Raw genomic sequence first — 22,720 nt, forward strand, 5'->3', positions numbered from 1 at the left:
TTTAACACCCTGGTTACTTTGGTTAATTTTTAATATGCTACAACCACCAAAAGTACAGCCACACTGTATAAACCACTGTAGACAGCCCTGGAAAGTCTCTGCAGTTAATAGTTATTACCTACAAGACTGTGGACTTGGCATAATAGAGCAAGGTTGACAATTTTTGGTCAGCAGGACTGGAGTGAGATTTTCAATTCAAAACAAGTCTACACACACATGCACACACATTTACATGTATGTAACAGTTTTCTTACCTTGTAAATAGTCTGTAGGGTTTGCAAACTGCCCCAGCGCTTTTGTTGTAGCTAATTATAGGTTCATAATGGAGTAATATAGATTTGCCATATGATTTCTTGCATGAGTGTAGGAATCTGAAAGTGTGCATGTCGCGCCAGATGCGTGAGAGTTGGCAGGCCTGGAACAGAGGATGGGGTTTGTTCACAGGGGGCGCTGCCCTATTTGGGCCACCCCTGGAGTTCCAGGGCTGTTTGACCAGAAGGGAGGTGTAGATGGGAGGGGTCCACAGAGTGTGTGCTGGGGGAGAAGCTCAGAGGGGTCTGTTGAGTGGTATCCCAGCCATGCGTTTCATCTGATCCTTGGAAAACAGTTCTTGGATAGCATGGGAGAGTTGCACAAGAATTCCAGATACATTCCGGCTGCATTCATTAATCTGTTATGCAATACAAAACTAGATCACTGCCTAGAGGGATGGTTCAGTGTCAAAATGTTTGCCGTAATTATTCATGCTAAAAAGCAGCATAAAAAAGGAACTGAACTGCAGGACTTGAGTAGTATTTGCTTGTATTTCATTGGTTAATAATCCAAAATTATAGTGTTATATAAATGCATTTAGGACTAAACTGATTTATGAGATGTGTGGCATGAAATTCTGCAAAAAAAAAAAAATCAGTGAATGAGAGTGTCGAGCAGTGATTGAGAGTGTCTCGCAGTGAATGAGAGTGTCTCGCAGTGGTGTTGTTATGCATCCAGCTGTAAAAAAATTAGAGCTGACTCACAGGGCTGGGATTCTGCATGCTTTCGGATTCTGGGAAATTGTCATGTCTGCCCCCCCCCCCCCCCACCATTCAAATTCTCTAATCATCCAGGTGTGTCATCCAGCTGTTTCTGCCCCCCCCCACTCCTGCACTGTAAATGCCTGGGCTTGTCCAGTGCATTCCTCCCGTGCTGCCAAGAGACAGACACAATTGCAGGCAGAACCTGTCCCCCTGATGGATCGGTTCAGGAGGTGAAACAGCAGGTGAGCTATTCTGTAGCTGAGAAGAAGCTGGCCAAGTCAATCCCATGATAGGGACAGGCTGTTGTACCTTACATGGTGATATATAACTTTATCTACTTTAATATCCAAACGCATACACAGAAGACTGGGAAATGTGGGCTAGTTAATCTGAGTTTGAGAGGGAACATGAAGTAGTGAAAGTGGAATACCTCTCCTTTTATTAGAGAAGTGCCTTTTTGGGTGTCTGAGCCTGGATTGTTGGACAGGATGGCATTCCACTGCAGAGCAGTACATAGTAGAAAAAGTCTGAACAGACAGTGGGTATTTATAACAGCGAGATCAGTGACTGGGGCAGGCACAGAGAGGCGCTCATAAGCGATATGGCAACAATAGGGACAAGTCGTGGCAATGGTGGGGGGATTTCATGCGTGGGGTGGAGGGTGCTAACAGGTTTTGATCTCCAGAGGATGAATCAGTTAACAGACACCTTAGCGGCTTTGCCGGAAACATTCTGGGAAACCAACTAGCACGCTGCTGCTTGTGGGCATTGAAGCGGTTTGGATCAAAACATGCAGCTATTTAACCTCTTTAACTTGAGATGGGGGGGCCCATGGTGAGAGTTGTGTTACCTGACTCAGACTGCTTTCCTTAAGTATCAGGTTAGATTTGGTCCCGGCCCCATGGTACGAAGTCTGCCTGGCTGGCTAGAGTCCCGGCAGCGCCCAGAGTATCGCATGTCTGCAGTGGCATGTTTACTGTGAGAAATTTCCCTCCGGGATGGGGCCACACGCTCCTGAGCCAATGCTCTGATGTCATCACGGAGGGGACACATTCCTTTGAAGTGACAGCATCCGAGCGGCACCGATGACTGAAATTTGGGTGCAGATAGATTGGGGCGTGCGTGGATTGCTCTGAAGCCAGCTGGACACTCCTGCCCCTTTGTGGTGATTGAAGGGGGTAACGCAAAAAGCAGGGAGGAACTGATGCATGCTTCAGTTTCCATATAGGTTCATAAGTCAAAGCAAAAGTAACATTTATGAATAGTATCAAAAAGCTCAGAATCCCTGCCTTTCCATCTTATACATGTTGCATTGCAGCAAGATTATCAGCAGCCTGGTTTCTGCTTCCCAGCAAAACCAGTGCAGAACTGAGGTGCTACCCAGGCAACTGAAAGCACTGGATGAATCAAGTGCAGCTGGTCTGTTTTACCTGAAATGCCTAAATTGCCAGAGCCTTATGCTGAATTTGTCACATTTCATAGCGAATATTCTTACTATAATCTCATTGTCCTACTTGAGAAATATGAGATTTATTGAATTATCAGCTTCAGCTTTGTCACTTAAATTGCTTTTCATGTTTCAGTTATAATTGAAAGTGACAGCTTTCTGTAAGGTAGCACTGTAAAGAATATGCTCATGTGGCTGTGTAAAGACTAGCATGATCCCCATAGCAGTATGTCTGCATATTCACCTTGTAACAGAAATCCCAATGCATGTTTAAAAGCATCTAGTCAAAAGTTAAACACATCCTTTTTTGGAGGCAACATTCCAACCTAGATCAGCAACATTCCAGCTTGGATGGGCCTGGGTGGGGCGACCAGAGGAGCCCCCCCCCAGGGCACTGGTGGTGGTCTGGTGCCCCTGGCCCTCGGCTCAGCCCAAGCCGTGAAGGACTCTGTCCAGCTCTATACACTCCTGCACTCCAAGTACAAACCTTCTAAATGCCTTATTTGCACTGAAGGGACTGCATCCAATGTCATTGTACTTTGTATGATGACAAAAAAGATTTTATTCTGACACGGATGATATTTACTGACACCATTTGTGTGCCAGAGAACGAAATCTAAATGAGAGGATACCGATTCTTTTTTATTTATTATCCAATCATTCAAGTCATGAGAGGACTTTGGGGCCACAGGGGAAAGTTACATTTCCTGTCCAGCCGGGGCTGGACATTTTGGCATCAAAAACTCCCGAATGAAAATGAAAGCCTTCCAGTCATTTCAGTGCCACTGACTTTGAGGCTGTCCCAGAATCTTCTGGGGTTTCTCACCGACACCAGACAGGGCGTCCTTCTGTCTGACTGAAATCTCATTTGTTCAGTTCTAAGGAAGGTATCAGTGTAGCCATCCTTAGCAGCATGAGCAAAAATATCTACTGGTGTTGAAAAACACGTAGAGAGTAACACAGGCCCAGTGAATGGATGCACAAATTTAGAATTTAGTGATTAGTTGTCATTCTTGACACACCACAGCACACAGTGCACAACAACGAGATTATGTTCTCTGCAATTAACCCATATGTGACAATGTGACATAGCAGGGGGCAGCTAAAGCTTCTCTCATTGTTTTTTTTCATCCTCGGTTTTCCAGGTTGTACTTCACATGACTTGCCGGTGGTGGGGTAATGGTGACAGAATTTTATACTGTGCCAATTTCCTTCTTAGAACCTGATGCTACTGTAGAATGATATAATCAGCTGTAGATGTTGTAAGGCAGCTCTGGTATGTGAGTTTGGGTAGCTGATGCATCACATGGCAGAAACATGCGGAAGGAGAAGGAAGTGTCATGTGGGTCCCTTATGTCATGCCAGAATGTGGCTTTTCCTTCAGAGAAGCAGCTAGATGAAGCGACGATAGGGCTGCTCTCCGTCTGGTGGCTGCCTGGATGAGAGAGTGACAGGTGGGGAAGCAGTGCTTCACTGTACATCACTGTGAGCACTCAGACTAGACCAGTAACCGGTGTCCTCCTCATCTGCCTAGATCAGCAGGACTTCCACACAGCTAGGGGATGTGGAGATACCGGACTTTGCACTTTCTACTGCTGGCTGCAAGAAGCTGCCCCCAGCCCGCCCTGAGAGCTCACCGGGATGTGCGATACTCCTTGCTCACCTCAAGTCTTTATTCAAGATATTCATAACTCTCAACCAAGTACTGGGTTAGGTCCAGCTTTGAGTCTTAGCCTAACTGGCTTATGCGAGATGACTCTGGTGGCATGTTAGTCTCAGCATAGCTCTACAGCTGGGTGAGTGGATTACAGCTCAAAAGCGCCCCGGAGACTCACTCAAGAACATGATAGCATTTGTGCCTCTCGGTTTTGTTGCCAAGAAACATCCTTGTTGTGTTCCATTAGAACTGGCCCATGTTTGTACCACAACCTTGAATGGTTTATTTTTGGTTTCCAAGCCATTGACCATTTTTCACCCATACTTCCTTCTGTCAGTCTTGAAACCATTCAGGATCACATTCCATGTAAGTATATAATATACGCTTACTACTCAAATAGCTTTAAACATTTCCTTTGACTGCCTACAGCTTTCGCGCAGTACTGCATCCTTCAAAGCCAGCTCTTATTCTTTGAGAAGTAACACTGACATTTCTGTCCAAGGTTTACAACATAGGTGTGTTTTGAGGCGCTGAAAAGAATATATCACAGTAAAGAAAATATTATACACTGTAGCCGCACCGTGAATCTGCATTTGAATACCCCTGTAAATAGGCCACAGCCTATTGTACGACTTCTGTGAATAAGAAGAAAAGGCAATATAACATTGTCCGTCCATTATCTCTTACTATCACCTGCAGGCAAACCGGAAACAAGCAGGGGAGCCCAGCATCAGTGACATGGGCTAATCGATTAGCTTTAACCCGGAGGACGTAAGTTCCCTCTACTCAGCCATCGTCCTGTTAAACTCACTCCAGCTCGTTTAGTGATGATGTGCCAGAAGGAATACCAAGAAACAAAGGGACAGCCTGCCAACCGCGGCTGTGATGACCTCACAGGAAGGAGCCTGGTTATCCCCCCCGGCCGGTTCCCCACGTTCTCATCTGCCTTTAGTGAAGCCGAGATGATGGACATTTCTGTCTTTTCCACCAGCACCCAGTGGCTCTCAGACAAGGTGAGGATTTGCAGCTCTGGGCAGGTGGATGTGTACATGTGAATAAATACATGCAACAGTGTAGGATAGAGATGGGGCTGGGGCTGGGGTGGGGGTGGGAGGGAGGCATGTCATATGCTTTCTTCCTTATTATAGAAACCATCCTTGGAATGGTAGTCTGTCACCTGCAAGCCACAAGTTACTGGTGCGGTTAGCCCAGCTGTCAGATTCATTTAGCACATGCTACCATCCCTGTTCTTCAGCAGCTAATAGCCCATCTACTGTTTTCTAGAGATGCTGGTGGAGCCCCCTCCTGGTTACTGTGGAAAAAATCTTTAAATGTAATGTAGTTAAGGCTGGCTTTCCTTTTCCCAAAGAAGTGAAATAAGAAAGAACAAAGGAGAAAAAAATAGTTTTTAAAAAAACAGATCAGTCTAGAAACTGATTAAATCTAAACGAAATAAAAAACAGAGAAGAATCATTTCTCAAGTTCTGAATGGGGATCTGTGGTTGTTAAATCTTAGGAGGAATGAGCTTCATATGTTTATTCATCCATCTGAGTTAATGTTGCATTTGTATTTAATTTTGAGGATTTCTTATGAAACGGCTATTATGTTTGCTTCATTATGCTGACATTATGGCTCAGTTTATTATTGGTTTATACAGTGTGTCATCCGATTCAGGGGAATTGCTGTCAGCTGAATGGGCCCTGCAACCCACAAGCTAATTCTCCCACCCATGGCACCTATAAAGTCATACTATCAGACCACACCCTCCATAGCAATGAAGTCATCACAGAAAATTCTAATTAAGATCAGAATCTGTTATTTGGGCTAAAACACAGATTGCATCAAAACTGAGTCATCAGTAAACCATTATATGTTACAAGGGTCATAAAGTGGAGCTATTTAACTGGTATGTATGTATTATTGGCCAGATGGGCAAAACACCAGGATAAATGTACTTTCATATTGCAATTCTGAAAATATCCTCAGGGTGGAGATAGAGAAACGTTAACGTATCACTTACATGATCACGGCATTATCACCCTCATACGGGGTTCATAGTCAGTTATGATGGCATAAAATCCTCAGTGATGTAGGGGTGATGCTCTGTGATCATGTAAGTCAGATGTGAGAGGCAAGTGGCTTCTAACAACGCCGCTGTGATACAGACCGGTGCCGTTTCTAAAGAAAAATGCCTTAAAACAGACTGGCATCTATTAGCACCCTTTGAAGAAAGACATAATCCCTGTGGGAGAGCTTGCCCACGTAACGGTGCCGGGGCATTCTGGACAAGTATCTGTATGTTTGGGTTCCAGAGCAGTGACTACAGTGCCTCTGTTTGGAGATGAAGGTGGGGAACTGAATGGAGGCTCTCAGCCTTTAATGTGTTACTAAGTAACTGTTACTGAGGGTATATGTAAGTCCACATGTGTGCTAGAAATTCAGACTGAATTTCAGAAACTGATTAGTTATCGTAAACTCCGTAGATGTCGGCTAGAAAATATGTTTTCATGTGAGGTGGAGCGCTTGCACCACGAGGTGTGGCTACGTGGTTTTGCTGTAGGTGCTCCTGTGGGGGAGCCTCGCTGAATCTGCAGTGTGCTTTCAGCTCATTTGAAAGGCGGCCTCTAACTGTACATCACAGGGCGAAGCAGGGAACAGGGCTCATTTTTCAAAGCGTTATTGTACATGGAACTAGGTGGAGCCAAGCGGCTTTCTAACATGCCGCTGAGGAACGTTTTTTGGAGACTTCCCACACAATGAGGCCTGCAAAGATACTCTCAAAGCTTTGATTTTTGGCAGGCAAAAGTGAGAAAGTCACATTTCTTTGACTATACACTGCTTCCATTGAGCCACAAATTAGTTTTTAGATACCGGAATGATAGCGCAGATGGTGTTATGCAGAGCTGTTTCCTTTAGCTGTTATTCCAGGGACCTCTGAAGCAGCTAAATATAGCCATTTTTTTATAACTGAAAAAAACTTTTTCCATATAAACAGAGATGAAAAACAGCTGCATCCTTGGGTTCCCATGGAAATGATTTTGAAGCCCTGATCTCACAATTAGTCCACTGATTCATTTGTGATTGTCTGTGAATCACCAGTCAGTGATGTAACCAAACAAATGGCCTTTTACAGGCCTGTTGTACACTCTGGGGTACTAGGCAATCCACTTGGCTCCATTGTTCAGCCTCGAAAAGGGATCTGTTATTTATACCTTTAGTTTCTTCCTGCAAAATACTGAGAGAAGTTTTACAGAGATTCTGGGAAAGATTCTGAAAAACAGCGCATCACTAAGTATACAAAACCTATGCTATTGTCATATTTGTCAATTTCAGGAAATTACTAAAAACCTAACATTGTTCTTTGTGAAATTTTACACCCCATAAGAAAATCGTTCCAAACCGTTATCACAAAAAACACACCTTCTCCACAATGCGGCACTCACTTTATTGGGGGGTATGTTGCACATTTCTGGTTTTCAATTCTGGTTTGTCTTTTTTTCCTTTTAATCCATTATAACGTTCCTTATTTATTACATATTTATTACACTGTTATGTTTTTATTTCTATTATTATTTTTATTATGGTGGAGTTGAGCACTTCCACTTAGTTAGCTTGTAGGAGTTTTACTTACACAAAAATTATCCGAGGGCAGAAGGAAAAATTATAGGTTCAGAGAAAGAACCAATCAGATTGTAAAGGAACCGGGTCCAAGCAACTAGAGGAGGCTGAACGATTACCTTACATGTGACAAATGAAAATCCTCCAATGCCTGAATACTGTAAATACTACCATCCTACCGCAACGTTAAAGGTTTTCTTGTGTACTACTAACCCCAGAATACTCTCCTTCAACCTCGCGTCCTACTATACTACAATCGGATTGGTGTAGAGGCAGGCAGAGGCGGGTACCTTATGCACCATTCGTTGACGAAGCTGTCAGTTCGTTTACTACCATATAGGAACGCCCAGATCTTGCTTTCCTGCGTAACCGCCCTCGAATTAATTAAATGGGCAGATACTAGCCGTAGTATGGGACTTGCGTAAGAGTCGAGGTGGTTTTTCATAAAAGTTGAGAACGAGCTTGGTAAGTATAATAATAACTATGTATTTTTTCTCAAACGTTAACTGCCTTTGGTAATCAGTCTTTGTCAATCACGTATTGGTTAGTTGAATGTTATTCTAGTTGAGCTGCAGGGAGCTTCGGCATTGCCACCTAGGTGTTTTTTAATTTGGTTGTTAGTTATTATTGAGTTAGCTCTTTGCTAAGGTGGCGTTATGGCTGACTAAAGTAGACGGTTTCGAAGCAGTTGATTGACGAGTAAAACGCTCACGCGCTTTAGTTATTCACTTACCCTGTTTGTTTCGTTAAGCTTTCAATCTCTCCTATTATACCGGCGTCTGCATTGCGAAAATTAATCAGTGTAATGCGCTGAGTGCACGATGTGGTCGCATAAATACCTGTTCTTGAACCAGAGGGACTCGCTCCAAATGAGCGGTTTTTTTTACTGGTTTAGCTGACAGAAAATGTGTTAAGTGTGATTAGTGGGCTTTGCGGCTGCTAATAACACGTTTTATGCTGACTTCCTTGCATTTAGGGGTGCATGCCTATTCCGCCTTGTGGCATGGCTGCATTATGCGCCCACTTGATGCTGGGTTGTCTAGGAAAACCGAATGAGTTCGCTTTTCACGGGAATGTGATTATGCACAAATACGTGCTTTTCCGTTTCCGTAGAATGCGCACGAGTATTTTAACCAAGTTCAGCTATCGCGTCCGTTAATTCCTATACCATGGTCAAGAATGAAATACGGAGAATATGATAAATGGGGGAGAAAGTGTATAGCAGCAGTAATCATTCAGGAAAACGTGCACTTTATTTGTACCTCTTCAAATGTTGCATACACCCCGTCTTCAATTTAAGCAGGTTAATTCAAAGAAAATTATATTGAAGCAAAGATCAAAAATGCTTTGGTTTTGTCAAATTGAGCATGGTCTCTTGCAGTGAGAGCACCCTCAGAGTTGCTCTGCTCCTGCCATGGTAAGATTCATCCGGACACTCCTTAAATTCCATCTCCATGACACAAACAGCCGCTCTGCAGATGCTGCAACACCACCGGGCTCACTCGCTATCAGACTGACTCATGAAGAGCATGGTGTTGTGAAACGCCACGTTCAGATTTTACCACTGTGGGCCTAAACGACGTAGCAGATAATTCAGGGCTGATTAAAAGCTGCCCTCCTTTTTCCATGGCTGCTGTTCAGCCAAGCAGTGGTTTCTGTGAGCGTCTGGAACTCTCATCAGCTCTTCTGGGACGGCAAGTTTGTGTTTAATTCAGGAAAGTGTGGTTTGTAAATGGCCTGTTTTTAGGAGATGTCCTGGGAGGGGCTCTACCCAGATTATCCTGGCCACTAATTTTGTCCCCTCCCCCTTCCTCCGTGATGTCAGTCTTACCCCTGTATTCAGCAGCCATTCCATTTTTGATGTCTGTGACTTAAGTGGAAGTTATGCTTCAGAAGTGTCTCTTGGGGCTTCCCAGATGTAACCTTTGTGAAAAGAATGTGCAAGTAGCCTTACCAATATATTAAAGTCCCAGTGCTTTGTGCAGTGTCTGCTTTCTTCTGCCCCCAATGTTTGGGGGGAAAACTCAATGGTTTCTACTGAAGGGCTGACAAGAGTAGCCTGATCAATCAACTATAAAGTGGGTGTATCATATCTCTGTAACGAACGAGCATCATTCTTCCCGCACCGCAGATAGAACTCCAGTTGGATATGCCGACTGATTGCTTCATTGGCCGAGTATGCCGACTGATTTGGGTTTCTGCAGATTCTGCAAAGTCCTTTCTTTGGGTTCCAGAGATGGTGTTGGTATTGACCCTGGGACTGTGCTGTAATTGGATTGTGACTTAGCAGAATCTTCACCATGTAGACAGGTGATATCCTGGATGGGACAACGTTCCTCAAACTCACACATACAGCATGTAATAAGGAACGATTTAGAGGTGCCAGCTCGCCCAACAGCATGTTTTTGGATTACGGCATGAAACTGTGGGGTCTTGGGTTGACGCAAGGAGAACATGGAACGTCATACATTTTGTAAAATTAAACAGAAGCCATGTTTTTCTGTATTCTCAACCTTATGTCGATTTAATTGCCTCTTCCTGTGTCTTCATTGTGAATTAGGATTGGGGCTGTAACTAGAACGGTCTCTTTTGTGAAAAGATGAAAGCAGTTTCTGAACAGGTGTGATGTGTGTGCTGAATATTAGCTTCAAGTGTCTTTTTGTTCGTGGACTGATTGTTGTGACAAAATAATGCATTTAATTTTGCATATCTTGGTGGACATGCATATATACATTCATCAGCACAGTGTTTTGAGAGGGTGTTAAATCGTCTGAGTGATGCTATCAATGTGTGTCAGTCACTATCCATGTAAAATGTCTCTGCGACATGGCTCAAGGTGAGAGTTTGTCAAATGCTTGGGAAAATGGGGATGGCTTTGTTCTATGGTAGCGTTTACTGGAAATTTGGGCTGACAAGCATCCTGGAACAAGTGGATGCAACACAAGCAAGGAGGTATTTGGTGAAATACAGGACTCTCTTCTTGTACGTGTAGCATGATTAAATGAAAATCTGTGCTGCAAACCCCATAAATGTGTAAGTGCTATGAGTCATCACACCTAAAATGACTCCAAATAAGCCACAAAATAAGGACATGAATCGTGAACTATATTCTGTTGTGCTCAGGCAAATCTTTACCCCGTATTGGGCTATGCTTCCCGGCTACCTGCTGTGCTAACTCCCCACACCTTCCACATGCTAACTGAATGCACACCCGAATGACCTGACAGTGAAGGGTTTTCTCACCATGTTAATGTTTAAGTAAAAATCTATTTCACGTTATTGCAAAATAGCACATGTTGTCATGGGCAACGCCTGAAACCACTAAGTGCACTTAATAGGGTAGATGAGTGTCTTTCTGCAGTTACCGAGTCTGCGAGCTTCTACTTCCTGAGCATTTTATAGCCCCAGCTAATTTCTTCATTAGTGGCCTTGCTGCCAGGATTTTGTGCTTTAAAAACCTCCCCATACTGGGAAAATACATGTAGCTGCTGTGTGAATTTGGCTGCAGGTACAGCACTGGGCAAGGTGTTTTGGCTCTTGTCAGAGGAACGGTACATTTCTATGGCTTCAAAGTGCTGATTACTGTTTTAATACCACTGGTAAACCATATGTTCAGGTTTTTTCCCTTTAGCATTGGGGGGTCTCACCCCTTGGAATTTTTTAGTGAAGGTGTACTAGAAAAGTGTTATTAATCGTGGTAGATCTATAACTGGGTAGAAATGGCTCGTATCCTATTTCCATTCCTACTGGTGTCCACACCAACTTGCTGCGTTATTCACTGCCTTTCACAACCTCTTCTTTTTTTTTTTTTTTTTATAATACGGCTCTCCTAAATAATACAAAAGTTTCTAGGAAATGGCTGTGCTTTATGTTCGAAGTTCCCTGTGCTGGTTCTGGAAGCACAGAACATTCTGTAGTTCTTGGTGTTGGTTCTCACCATTCGTGGGTCTTGGTTTTCTGGCCGAACGTTAATTCTTAGCATGAGGGAGTCATACGAGTGAGGCTTTCGGGGAATGCTTTTTAATTCTCATGTTGTGCTTGGTTTTCTCCTTGGTGCTCTTGTCTGCTTGCCTTACGTTGGAGCTGCAGTGAATCCTGTCACCTGCCTTTGACTTGCATAATGTTCTGTTATGAAACATCTAGATATCTGTTAAATGGAGGTTCTGCTTTAAGCGAGGGCAGAGAGGGAGGGAGTGGAGGATTTTGCTTATTTAGCAAAGGAGGAAACACATAGCCAATCAACAAACTTTAATATATTTTAGGTATTTTTGATATAGATATGTTTTGAGTAGGAAAAGCTGGCCCTCCAGGACTGGAATTGGGGAACCCTGGACTTTTACTTATGACTCATTTCATTGATTTTTCGGAGAGATGTGTATGGAAACAGAAATGGAGATGTGACCTACACGCAGACATGAGGTATGAACATCATGAGCAGTAATGAATGGGCTTGTGCTATGCAGCAGTTGGCGGTATCGTCACTCCTATAGGGATTGTAAAAAGAACAAGCAACGATGGGAAAAGCACAGGGGAGAAAACATAACTGAGCTAGAGCATAACAAACAGGCAAACAAAAAGGGGCGGGTGGGGTGTGTGTAGCCTCAGTGTCCAAGCATTTAATGTAACTATGGTGAAGCAAGAGGGGGCGTTATCGTAATCCAAGAATGTTGCCCATTTCCTTCATTTGGGGAGCTCCGGGCTAGCAAGCTGAGGGGCCGTCTTCCTGGTGAATAGTTCCTCACAGTAGGACATGTCATGTTTTATGGACCACGCTGACGTATGGAGATCAGACCGACACTGCCATCAGCAATTTCCACTGAAAACCTTACATTCGGTAGACTGTACTGGTCCTGGTGCATTTAACTGTCCCAGTCAGGACATGATGTCTTCAGAAATACACAGCACTTGGAGGGTTTCTCCAAGCATCATTCATGGCTCTCATTTATAGAGAGCTGGTATGTTACCAGTGAATGTGCCTCTTTTTGTAGAAACTCCTGCAGGTCTTTTCTTTTCATTTGGAAAATGTTGTCGGAAGTTTTTTTTCTCTTCAGTTTTGAGTTTTCCTTCAAATCAAACACACACAAATCAGCCTTGTGGTTTTGGCATTTAGTTGGCGATTGGTTTTCAATTCAGTATTTTTGGAACGGGGGAGGGCCCTGGTATTCCAAACCCCGTTAGCGATGGATAACGCTTCGCCTTCGCTCTCATCTCATTGGGAACCTCACCTTGTCATAAGAACATAAGTTTACAAACAGGAGGAGGCATATCAAACTTGTTTGGGGAGAACTCAACTAGTAGCTCAGTTGTTAGTCTTATCTAGCTCTGATTTAGAGGAACCCAAGGTTTTAGGTTGCACTGCTCTAACGGGAGCCTGGTCCCCAGGAAACCGTGCTACGCCTCAGGACTCTGTTAGCATGGCGCTGCCCTTCTCGAAGGACCTGGAGAAGTACAAGGATGTCAACGAGGATGAACTCCTCAGCAAGCTGACTGAGGAGGAGCTTAAGCAGCTGGAATGTGCTCTGGAGGAACTGGACCCGGAGGTGGGTGAGCAGATGAGCTAAGGTGCTGACATCCCTGCTAATGTCAGGTTCAGAATTGCTGCATGTGCGTGTCTGTGTGGGTTTGCTTAGATCACATTTGAGGACCAAATTGTCCCCAAAGTGCAGTAAAACCTGAAATTTCCCTACTTTCGGGGACATCTTTTGAGGTCCCCATTTGGATAACCTCAGTTTAATAATCTGTGAATGTAATCAAAAAAGTAAAAATGCCAAAAGTCTTGTATTTGGGTTGGTTACCATATGGTTAAGGTTAGGGATGGGAAGAGGTTAAGGGTGTCGTGATTGGGATTAGGGTTTTTCCCATAGAAATGAATGGACGATCCCCATTTAGATGGGCACACCAACGTGTGTGTGTGTGTGGGGGGGGGGGGGGGGGGGTGATTTTTGTTTTTACAGGTAAGAAAGGTAATTCTGTCTTTGCTGTGCTAAATGATTGTCTGCCCGGTGTGTAATTTTGGTAAACATAACCTGCACTGCCTGTACTCTGTGTCTGAAGTTTTTGCAGCTGTTGCACTCTTGTCTTTTAAGCTCCATTCCTGTCATTACCCAGAATGCACTGCTGCCGGCAGGCATGCGTCAGAAGAGCCAGACCAGCAAGGCTGCCACCGGCCCCTTGGACAGGGAACGCCTGCTGAGCTTCTTGGAGAAGGAGGCGATGGAACTCCAGGACCGAGAAGACGTGGTTCCATTTACGGGCGAGAAGAAAGGTGTGTATGGGCTTGCTTCAGTTTGCCCCCCTTCTCCTGATTTGGGTTCCTCAGTTTAGCATGTTTATTTAGCAGTACCTGGGCTGATGGAGATAATCAGCGTTGAAGAGGACAGGTGTCATCTCTGGGATGGTGTTTGCTGGGGTTCCTGCAGTTGCCCTCTGCCCATTGCTTGGGGGCGCCATTTGGTCATGGGTGTCTTGAGAACATAAACCTAATAATTCACTCTGTGTTTATGTGCATACACTTGTGTGGAAGGTGTATGATTCTGCTAGATGTTGGCGTTTTTAGATTGACTATTCTGGGTGTGTTGTGTGTCACTGGACCCAGCAGAAGACATCTTGTGAGGCGTCTTGTTACATTGGTTTATAGGGTTGTGTAAATGGTATAATTTCACGTTCTGGTTCTGATTTGGGTATATGCTAATCTCAGCTTCATCTTTGAACAGCATAATCTGGATGGAGTAAATGTATAACTTGTACTTCCTAAAATCCCAAAAAAATCTGTGTGGAGCTGCGTGTGTGGAGCTGCATTTGCGCTTCTGCGTACCTTTATTGCATTTTACGCAACTAGTTTCTAAGATGTAGAAGTGTGGACCCGTGATGAAATAGCAAAAAAAAAAAACAACCTAAAAGTTTTAATGAGTGTCACAGTGCCCTCGCTTTGCTGTGGTGCTGGGTTCTCTGCCTCACTTCCTGGGGGGCGCTGAAGGACTTGGAGGACGGCCATGCTGAGTGAAGCTTTGTGTTGGCATGGCGCTGCAGGAGAGTGGAGGAAGTGTAGAGAACAGCGGGTTGGCTTGGACGGGCAGCTATCGCCATGGAGACCGCCCACGTCCGCTCCTGCGGGATGCTTTTCGAGTCCTTGTGCTGCGATTCAGAGCCATTAGGGTGTGTGTGTGTGTGTGTGTGTGTGTGTGTGTGTGTGTGTGTGTGTGTGTGTGTGTGTGTGTGTGTGTGTGTGTGTGTGTGTGTGTGTGTGTGTGTGTGTGTGTGTGTGCAGAGGACAAATACAGGCTTGCAGGTTTCTGTTGAGGCATGCAGTGCAGTGTCGCATTTCCTGCATCATGACTTATTTATTTCAAATCAAAAGCTGCACTATTTAGGGCACATTTGATGAGTTTCTGCATGACTGGCCTGCTGTGATCTGGGGCCTGGATTAAGCCTGGTCTGTTTCCCTCTCTCTGTAGAATTGAATAAATCTCAAGTTTCTTGTGCAAACTCCCTTTTTTTGCTTCCTCACTGCTATCATCGGCTGTATTTGTATGTTTTGTATGTGCACTTCACATTCAATAGCCCAACTGCTTAAAGTCACTGGTGCTGAATGGTCACAGTACAATTATTAATAAATACATATAAAACACATAATGTTAGTTACATGGTGTATATTGCCCCCCCATAGTTTAATCCTTAAAGCACACTTTACAGGACATGTCTCTCTTATTTATGCTTAACCATGCTGTCACATTTCAGCAAATAGCAAAATAGCATACTATTGTGAGTGAACACAAAACCATTTCAAAATAATTTTTACTCACCCAAACCTCTTAGGAGCTCTGTAACAGTGCGATCTGGAGAAAAATCCACAAATCAATAGCAGGGAAGTCACAATCCACAGACAGGACGTGATCCACAAATGTGCAAGACATGTTCCACGTGTTAAAATCGCTCTGCGGAACACAAGTAAAATAATACATTTGTGGGTCATGCTATATATTTGTGGACAGGTAAATGTTTGTGGGTCAGAGGAGACTGACCCGTCTCATTAAAGGTAACGGGAAGGCGAGTGGAGTACTGGATGACTTCTCTGAATACACCACTCATTTGCCCTTGAAACGGACTGTGACCATGAGGAGTGGGTATGGATGTGAGCCTTAGTTTTCTATAAATGCATTTGGAGTCATAGGATTTCTTAAGTTTGCTGAAACCTGCATTCTTGCTCTCAGCACAGATACTCTTTTACGGTTTGTGTGAACTTTCACTCTGGGAGGGAGACCCATTGTCCCTGGTGGAGACTGAGGTGACTCCATCTCCAGGAGCTTCTGTTAGGGTGGTGGGATTTCTCGGTACTGGGTACAGGATCATGGCATTATGTGCTTCAGCACAGTCAGCTCCTCCTTACTGCTGTGCAGTTTCAGGCTTGTGATTGCAGTTAATACCCTAATGTGGTTCCCTAAGCAAATGCTCTGCTTTACTGATTCCAAAAGCAAATAAGTCTGTGTACTGCAGCAAAGGAGCATAAAGTGCACAGACAAACATATGGTAAGGCTGAAGTGTGAAGACGGTACACAATTTGGACTTGCGGTCCTCTTTGTCCGTATGTCTGAAAGTTTGTAAGTTGAAAGTTCGTAAGTAGAGGAGCGTCTACACATAGTACACAAATAAGGGATTTCTGCAAAAAACCAAAGGGGGGAGTGTGCATGTAATGTGTGTGTAGTTGTTCACAGTGTGTGTAGGTATCATGACTTGGGGTCCATGTTTTTTCTACATTTTTTTTCCCTGGCTTGCAGTGATCTGCGACCTGGATGATTTATGTGCAGGGTGGCCTGATTTATGAATGTTGTCCTGATGTGTGCTGTAGGTGCGGTGCGTTGGAGTGGGGTGTATGAGGCAGTGTACTGCCTGCTGACAGTGGGCAGGAGGGATCTCCAGAATCACTCCTTAGTGCATTATGGTGGAATGTACCAGTAGCTAAAGGTTCTCCAAGAGGGGGCGCCATAGAGCAGATGGACAAAGGTCATGGGTGTGTTGAGAACACAAACAAAGGATCTCCGGGTTCCCTCACCCATTATGCCCATGCAATTGCCCCCCCTTATCCTTCAGTAACAGTGGGGTGGTCCCTGGACCCTTCCTGTTCAGTACTCAGTGTTGATATTGTTGTCAAGACCCTGTCTGCGTCTTAGAGTGGAGCAGTGCTGTTTATGGGGAGACTTACTGAATTACAGGAAATGTGGGTGTGTTTGTTTTTCCAGGCTACAGTTGTAAATAAGAAACATGTTCTTAATCTGTCTTGCAGTTTTAAATAAAGGTAAATAAAATAAGTGTGTTTGACATTTTTCTGCTTTGTTTTGACAAGGAAACAAAGAAACATTGAATTGCAAATTGTTTTTACTGAGTTTTAAAAAACGTTTTGTTGGATATAAAGGTAAATACTGCAGCAGTAAATGCAACCTGCATATTTACTATCCTCCTCGTTATCGTTAAGGCTTGTTTTCTGTCCCCCTGAGACATGGGCCCTCCAGTCCGCCTCCATCTTTCCCCCCCCTTCACCCCCGGTTGTTCCTTTTGGCTTCCCACCCTGCCTTTGCTGTAAACCACTCCGGCTCTGTCATGTTCTCTTTCCAGGCAAAGCTTGGGTGCCGAAACGGAAGCCAGCTGAAGCTCTCCAGGAGGACACGACCACACTGGACCCAGAACTGGAAGAAGCCCTTTCGGGGGCCACAGACACCGAGCTGTGCGACCTGGCGGGTAAGTGGGGGTCGCGGCTTTCAGGACACCGCACGCTGCCTCTGTACTTCAGCCTGCTCCCTTTCCTATGACACACAGTTGAGCAGCCGCTGGGACTCTCGGCTGCGTTTACTGTTACATTTTAGATTTAATTATCGAATAATAATAGGCAGGCAGGTGCTCCGGGTGCTGGGTAATTTAGTGTGTGTTAGTGCAGTTTCAGCGTTTATCTATGTACTGTTGTCTGAAGTTCCACTTTTCACCATCTCATTTAGAAATCTTAAGGTTCTTAAAGTCAGACGCATTGTCCCCTCTCTCCAGCTATTCTTGGAGTGCATACCCTGGTGACTAATGCGCAGGGCTATGATGGCGCCTGCAGTAAAGGAGGCTACAGCAGTGAGTACCGCTGTCTCAGGAGCTTGCTGCCGTGTCACGTCTAACGGTGTCCCTGCAGCTGAGCTGCAATCATGGAACTTCCCTTCCTACCTGTTGGCGCTTTGCAGATGTCATCAAGGGGGAGACGGTGAAGCCGGTCTTCGACGAGCCGCCCAACCCCACCAACGTGGAGGAGACCCTGCAGAGGATCAAGGCCAACGACCCGACTCTGAAGGAGGTCAACTTGAACAATCTCAAGGTGCACCTCCCTGCTGTCCCAGGCTGGAACCAGGACTGTCACCATGGCAACTGCTCACCTTTTGCGTCGTAGTGGAGTCTGACTCCTGTGCTCTTATCCTCCAGAACATTCCCATCCCAACACTGAAGGACTTTGCCAAAGCCTTGGAGAAGAATACTCACGTGAAGAAGTTCAGCCTTGCAGCGTCTCGGAGCAACGATCCCATTGCTGTGGTGAGGCCTCTCGGACACTGACCGTCTTGGGCGCCCTGGGGGCAGCGTGCCTGAGTGCGACTGAGGCAGCTTCTCTGCAGGCCTTTGCTGACATGCTGAGGAGCAACAAGACCCTGAAGAGTCTGAACCTGGAGTCCAACTTCATGACCAGCGCCGGTGTTCAGGCCCTGGTGGAGGCGCTGCGGGATAACGACACACTGACAGAAATCAAGATCGACAATCAGGTAAGAGCTGCGCGAGCCTGTTGCAGTGACATGCCATCTGGGCCGGTGGCACCCGGCCGCCTAACTCCATCGATTTTGCTTTTGTCCCTAATCCTTAGCGACAGCAATTGGGGACCAAGGTGGAGATGGAGATTGCCAAGATGCTGGAGAGCAACCATAGCATCACCAAGTTTGGCTACCATTTCACCCAGCAGGGTCCAAGGGCGCGGGCAGCGGCCGCTGTCACGAAGAACAATGATCTGGGTAGGAAGTCCATGGCCGTCGTCCTCTCCCTCTGCTTATGGTCTCTCCAGCCATGTACCTCCCGAATGAGCGCCACCGTGTCTCTCCCGGCCTGACGCCTCCCTGTTTGCTGTGCTGCTGTTCCCATGCTTGTTTCCAGTGCCGTCATCTACCCTGATCCTCTCCCCATCCTCTTGATGTGTTTCCACCATGCTCATGGATTTGTGGATGGCGTACCATCTAGCACAGGGGTGGGCAACCTTATCCAGAAAGGGCCGCTGTGTGTGCAGGTTTTCGCTGTAACTCCCCAATTGGATTACTGATTAGAGGACTGATTGGTTGAGGAGTCCTCACACCTGGGTTTGACCAGCTGCCCAACAGGTGATCCCAAAAACCTGCACACACACTGGCCCTTTGCGGATAAGATTGCCCACCCCTGATCTAGCAGCATGCCCCTAGTAAAGCAGTTTTTTGGGGGTCTGCTCAGTGTGTGAAATACAGTCGAACCTCGTTACTACATACCCCTGATACGTTTTCACATTTTCAACGTACAGGTTTCTAATTCCCGTTTTTAGCCTATGTATTATTCCAATAGCAGCCATTGTTTACAGCGTACACCCTTACAGCGTAAACTTCGGTACAACATCCAATTTTCTAGAGAAAATACGAAAACTAACCATCGTTACAACGTACAGCGCTCTCCCGGCCCACCACAAATTGTGTCGCTACATCTACCTGATCTTCGCCCGACAATGCACATTTGTCTATTGCGTTGCTTGGCGTTAAATGAGTTGCCTTGACCGATCGTTACTGGACTTCGTAGTAATGGCTTAAGTGTTGTGTGCGTATTCTTTGTTTATTAAACCTTGTGAAATACCGGTCATGCCGGTAATTGTGAATTCAGAATAATAATGGAAGTAAAGGATCTTATGGTTTTAATTTGACCAATATTTCATTAATATTTTCTGGCCAAATGCCAATTTGGATGCGAATGTTTATTTTAAAAATCCATTTTGACCAGCCGTTGTGTATTTTTGTTGCCGTTTATCGCCGGCCGGTAATTGTAATTGAGTAATTTAAGGATCCAAATGAGCTTTGTCGAATTATTTAGTAAGTAATAATGTGTTCGTTTGTTTTGTAGTCAATTTAAGAGTCTGCTCTATTAAAGTTTTATCATTTACATGGATATTTCTTGAGTTCTTTCATCCATCTTGCACTAAGTGGTTACAACGTTTCTACGCTTATAACGTACATGTTTTTGATATCCCGTCTTGTACGTAGTAACGAGGTTCGACTGTAATCATTGTCACATTTAAGAAACGCTGCTTCACTGTAGGCTGTGTTGCACGGTTACTCCCGTCATGAATCGGGTGTACGGGGAGGGTGTGTCCCTCGTGTTTTGCGAACTCTCTTGCGTTCCCCCTTTTCACACAGTTCGCCGAAAGCGGGTGGAAGGCGACGCGTAGATCTTCGGGCAGCTCATCCGACTGTGGACTCCTCCACCTCCCATTTTCCTGCAGTCATGTGCCAAACTACAAGGCATGACCTCCTTAACCTAGGAACAAGGGAACTGACTGGAATCCACCCTCTACCATTCTCACTCCTCCTGTCATATAGTCCACTCCCGTAGTTTCGTCTCGCTTTCTCTTGCCCATGCGTGCATCACCTGTGGCCATTTGCAGGGGGAGCTGCTTGGCAAGCAGACGTTCCATATGTCGGCCATGCAGGGCAGGACCTGGGGGAGGGACTGGGACTTCATCTGGAACGCAGTTCTGTCATTTTATTTCTTTTGAAATATTTTTTAATATTGTGAAGCTGAAGTCCAACAAAAGGCCAAGTTATGAACCCAAGGAGTGTGCATGTATGTGTGTGTGTTCTGTGTGGGAGAGAACTGATGTTATTCCATTAACTTACTCACTATACTTAGGTCATTAATCTCCTTCTGCAACTTTTCCATCTGCCTGCCTGTGCTCTGACTGTAGCTGTGTATTTGCCGGTGCTTCTGCTGGTTGGGCACTTTATTGAAGATCTGAAGATCATATGGAACTGATCTCTGCAACAGCTGTTAAATGACGCTGCCTGCGGGCCCCGGGACCTTGGAAGCCATGCGTTCACCCCGCCTGCGGGCCCCGGGACCTTGGAAGCCATGCGTTCACCCCCCTGCAGCAACAGACCTTTGGATTCTGTAGCCTGGTAGCTTGAGCTTCTGCAGACATTAATCTGCTTGGTTCTGGTTCTCTGATCCAGCAGCACTGCCCAAGGCGACACGTTCTTGGGGCAGATGTCTCTAAGGACCCCCCTCACTGGAGGTGGCCACCATGTGGGCAGCTAAAGACCTTATGGACCAAGAAGCATGAGTATTAATTTAAAAGGAAGAAGTATCAGACCATCCATCTAGTTCTGTGCTATAGATGGCCATTCCAAGGACGCTTACGCTGCCTCTGTCTCTTTAATGTGCTGAGTATCTTGTATGCAGTGAGTGCTTCTCCCCTGTCTGTGTGGGTGTTTTCTCACCAAGCCTGTGCAAGTCGAGAGCTCCGAACCCTGCTGCACAAAAAAAAAAAAAAAAAAATCATCCAAGCTGCTGTTTCTCTAGAGATGTGTTTCCTGGTCCTTGGGCACCCACAGCCAGCTCTCTCCCTCCCCTCCCTCCCAGCTGGACTTGTCTAATGGGAGCAGAAAGATGGACCAACCGTGGGTCCCCGAGGACCACATTGGGAAACGCTGGTCTACAGAATGTAAATTTTGAAGCAAAATAAATGCGGGCGTATTCTGAATGGTTCCACTCAGCTGGTGGCTTCGCATCAGCGCGCTGTCCGGATGCATGGGGGTGTTTATGTGCCCTAAATGTGAAAACAAACATTCCCACAAGCTGCTGCCTCCGATGTCCGTAAAACACTGGTGTGGAAATGGCTTCTGACCTGTTTTTATTTGTGTTTTTTTTAACCAGTTCCCAGACCTTTTCATGGATTGTAAAATGTTCTTTTAATATGTTTTTATAGTTTTGTTAATAAACCATCATTCTCTCAAACCATGCAGGCGTGACCTTCCTGTGGTCCTCGCTGTGTTTTTTGTGGAGCACCTTTGGTAAAGCGCGTGGCTCCGAGACAGTCGGTAGGCAGGGTGTCCCCTGTGACAATCGGGAGGCAGGGTGTCTCCTCCTGTCACCTGTCTTTCAGGCCCACCTGGGATAGTGACACTAATGGTGCGATGCTCACATGATGATGTATCAACTTGAAGCAGGGCTTCTCAGCCTGGGCTGGGAGGGAGTAAAAATGTGGACTGTCTGGGGGGGGGGCGGAGGAAAGACTGGATTGGACTGTCATACACACACGAACACTCTTTGAGGGTAAAGAGAATATTTAATGGTACATTTAAACACTAAAAACACACAGCTTACTTATTCATATTAAGTTGGCATCCTGGCGAGGAATGAATGTTAGTGGCTGTTTCCAGCAGTGTGGTGGTGAAGTTTGTCGGGGGGCGTCAGTGTGTGGTGTGGAGACAAACGGACCTCATCGTCTGTCTGGGATGTGCTGCCGTTTGGTCGTATTAGTGTGTGCTGGAATCCCTCAGCTGCTTTGCAGGACATCTGGGCTGCGTGTCACTAGGGCGCCCCCCCCATGTTGATGCATGCGCCTGCAGGGTGATGTCGCAGTGCCAGGCTCTCCGCTGCTCCGTGTGCTGCTGTTTTAATTGGCTTTGGGGAAACCGCAAAAACCAGTTTCATTTTTACAAGGGTAAAAATGCTTGGTACTTTCTGCTTGGTACTTTGCAGCCAGTACTATTTTGTGAAAAAACATTTCTCTTACAATTCAATTTGTTTTTATATAGTGTCTTTCAAACCATTGCGAGGTGCTTTACATGGGTTTGTTACGTTACAGCACCATTAAGACAGAATAATACAGAAATGGCAAAGAAATCCGAACAACGAGGGAGGAGAGGAACCAAAAACTCAGAAGGGAAAAAAAAAAACTC

At 45.4% G+C, this 22,720-nt stretch overlaps 1 protein-coding gene across 2 annotated transcripts; it reads left to right on the plus strand.

Annotated features, from left to right (window-relative positions):
* Positions 1-5,014: 5,014 nt before the first annotated feature.
* Positions 5,015-21,773, plus strand: LOC125705954 (tropomodulin-2-like). Of its 2 annotated transcripts, none has more exons than XM_048972345.1 (10): positions 5,015-5,133; positions 13,122-13,279; positions 13,848-14,004; positions 17,349-17,471; positions 17,772-17,846; positions 17,954-18,084; positions 18,189-18,296; positions 18,377-18,520; positions 18,619-18,763; positions 20,177-21,773. In XM_048972345.1, exons 2-10 carry the CDS (start codon positions 13,154-13,156, stop codon positions 20,206-20,208), a joined length of 1,041 nt encoding a protein of 346 aa, XP_048828302.1. In that variant the 5' UTR covers positions 5,015-5,133; positions 13,122-13,153; the 3' UTR covers positions 20,209-21,773. The 2 variants fall into 2 exon arrangements, with proteins under 2 accessions (XP_048828302.1, XP_048828301.1); XM_048972344.1 differs by lacking the exon at positions 5,015-5,133 and adding an exon at positions 8,059-8,204.
* Positions 21,774-22,720: the final 947 nt, after the last annotated feature.

This window comes from Brienomyrus brachyistius, chromosome 13 (assembly GCF_023856365.1).
Source record: "Brienomyrus brachyistius isolate T26 chromosome 13, BBRACH_0.4, whole genome shotgun sequence".
Taxonomy (NCBI): domain Eukaryota; kingdom Metazoa; phylum Chordata; class Actinopteri; order Osteoglossiformes; family Mormyridae; genus Brienomyrus; species Brienomyrus brachyistius.